We start from the raw sequence: 2,443 nt of genomic DNA, 5'->3' as shown, positions 1-2,443 counted from the left end.
TCGGGATCGACTTGTGCCCAGGGTGGGTGGGATGGAAGCTTGAATCGGATAACCCAGGTACGCCACCTGTAGACGTAGTGGGCGAGGGGGACTTCGCTACCTTCTCAGCTTCTTCCCTGGCCCCCGCCGCCAAATCTCTCCCATGGTACCCCCTCTGGCGTCAGTCTGGACCGAGTGGCTACAGGTTTGACTACGGTGGGCAGTAGATGCACTTGGCACCTCACCGAACGGTGTTTGAATCCGCCTCCATTACTCATTAATGGCGTGACCTTAGGCAACCCGTCTAAACTTTCCGAACCTCAGCAGTCCCCATCTACAGTATGGGGGTTAATGATAATGCCTTCCCCGCATGGTTGCTAGGTGGATTAAATGGACGTAAAGCGCCTACCCGCGCTCGGCACGTCCAAAGCTCTCATTAACAGGTCAGCTAATCTTATTACGAGAGGAACCCTGCCCCCTCTGCTTCCCAGAGTGCGGGCGGCATGAGGCCACCGAAGCAGCTGCTCCAACTAGCATTTCAAAATCCTTTCTAATGGTGGCAGGGGGTAGGGGGGAGGCGGGGTTGGGACTGGTAGAGGTTCTTTGAGACTTCCAGTTCTGGGGACCACGCACTTGGAAGTAGCTGGGTTTGGGCAGAAACAAGAAGGCAGATGACGGGACCGCCGCCGGAGTCCGGACTTCCATCCCTGGAGCTCACTGTCTCTCCCAGAGAACAGAGGAGTGTCCTGCTTTCTCAGCAATGAACCAGGAGAGTGTGAGAAACAGCATTTGTTTCTTCTCCCGTGGCCCGACAGACCACTCTTCGGCAGTTCTGCGAGCAGATTAATTGAAGCGGGCCTGGAACTTCATCCTCTCCTCCCGATGGAGTTGCTGGAAGTCTGCGGAGACTGCCTGGTTAGCCTCCGGGACCACAGCACCGTGGGTTTTCCCTCGTGGCGTCTGCCTTAAACTTGGGTGCTATCAATCTATCCAACAATGATGGATGACCTTGTCATAACGACGCCAGTCAAAACATTTTCGGTTCAACTCTGTCCCAACCAACATCGAAGCATCCTGCATGAGACCCGGATGAAGTCTAAACAGCACGTTTCTCAGGCTCAGACAACTTGAGTGGTAGGAAAAGAAAAAGAAACAAGCAGAAATCAGGAAAGAATGGCTATTAATTGTTCAGACTGGCAAGTGCTAAATAAGTTAGGTTGTTTGAAGAAAGATAAATGCCGTTTCTTCTCTTTGAGGTATGGCCAGAACCCCGGCGATGGGAAAGTACCTCCTGAATTGGTCAATTTCACACACCCTGCCTGTGCCCTCTACCATCTACTACCGAAAATGCCAGGAAGAGCTGGGGGGCAAGTGCCTAATTCGTGGGCACCAGACTGCATCGAAGGGCTGCCCTGGCACAAAGTCTGGGGAGAGGGCATGGTGGAGGTGGGGCTGCACTCCCACCCTGTCCCTCTAACGTCAGGTTTTGGGTAGAGAAACCTATGCATGACCTCCGGGGGCAGCCGCAGGCAGCTGACTGCAGACAGCCTCGCCCGTGTCCCATAACAGTTGTGCCACCAGATGTAACACTGGATACTTGCTTCTGGGCCCCAACAAGGAGAGGGAAAGAGCCCTCCAGAAGACAACCCGAGAGGGGGTCGGCAGAACGCTGGGTGGTGTCCAGACTCTATCGCAGCCACCTCCCAGCCCCACAACCAGGCTTGAGTCCCTCCAGGACCAGCTGCTCTCGGTCCCAGGACCCTCGGTCCCACGCCTCCCTGCACCTACAAGCCTGCCTCCTGGGCTGCAGACAGAGGGTTTCACTGCAGCGCGCAACCCGTCCCGCTCCGACCCCAACTTTTCTCCCCGGAGGATTTATGTTAGAGGTTGAGTGGCGGGCGAGTGGACTCTGGCACCCAGAAGCACTCCAGGAAAAACTGAGCCGGGCAAAAGCGCAAACCCGGTCTCGGCAGCGCGGGCTTGCTCCAGCGCCGACACTACAGCGTGTGCGGAGATGCATTCCGGTTGCCGCGTTTCCACTGCTTTTAAGATCAGGGCACTGAGCTGGGACCCAGAAAAGACATATCATGGGCAGAAAGAGACAACAGGCTAGCGGGAGACGTCACGCCAAAAAAACGGGATGGAACGGCGGAGGAGTTTGTGCGGGAAAGGCGCACTGGCGGTGTGGGTCGGGCCCAGTTAGAACTTCCTTCTTCCCTCTCCCCTCCCCTTCTTCTGGACTGCCTCCCCTCCCCTCTCCGTCCGTTCGTTCTCTCTTTCTGTCTCTCTCTCTCTCTCTTTCTCTCTCTCTCTCTCTCGCGCTCTCTCTCTCTCTCTCTCTCACACACACACAAACACACACACACACACACACACACACACACACACACTTGTATTTTGTGCTGTCGTAAAACCCACGTGTCCAGCCGGGAGGCTGCCAGAGCGTGGAGCCAAGGAGCCAGGA

At 55.9% G+C, this 2,443-nt stretch overlaps 1 protein-coding gene across 1 annotated transcript in view; it reads left to right on the top strand.

Annotated features, from left to right (window-relative positions):
- Positions 1 to 1,481: 1,481 nt before the first annotated feature.
- Positions 1,482 to 2,443, top strand: part of PRDM6 (PR domain containing 6) — a 98,513-nt gene continuing 97,551 nt past the window's right edge. The window contains exons 1-2 of the mRNA XM_011987793.1: positions 1,482 to 1,985; positions 2,318 to 2,436. Coding sequence (XP_011843183.1) covers positions 1,482 to 1,985; positions 2,318 to 2,436 — 623 coding nt within the window. The remainder of the gene's footprint in view (positions 1,986 to 2,317; positions 2,437 to 2,443) is intronic.

The sequence above is a fragment of the Mandrillus leucophaeus genome, unplaced genomic scaffold (genome assembly GCF_000951045.1).
Source record: "Mandrillus leucophaeus isolate KB7577 unplaced genomic scaffold, Mleu.le_1.0 Scaffold316, whole genome shotgun sequence".
Lineage (NCBI taxonomy): Eukaryota > Metazoa > Chordata > Mammalia > Primates > Cercopithecidae > Mandrillus > Mandrillus leucophaeus.
The sequence above is the reverse complement of the archived record's forward strand: the minus strand, read 5'-3'. Positions and strand labels throughout refer to the sequence as shown.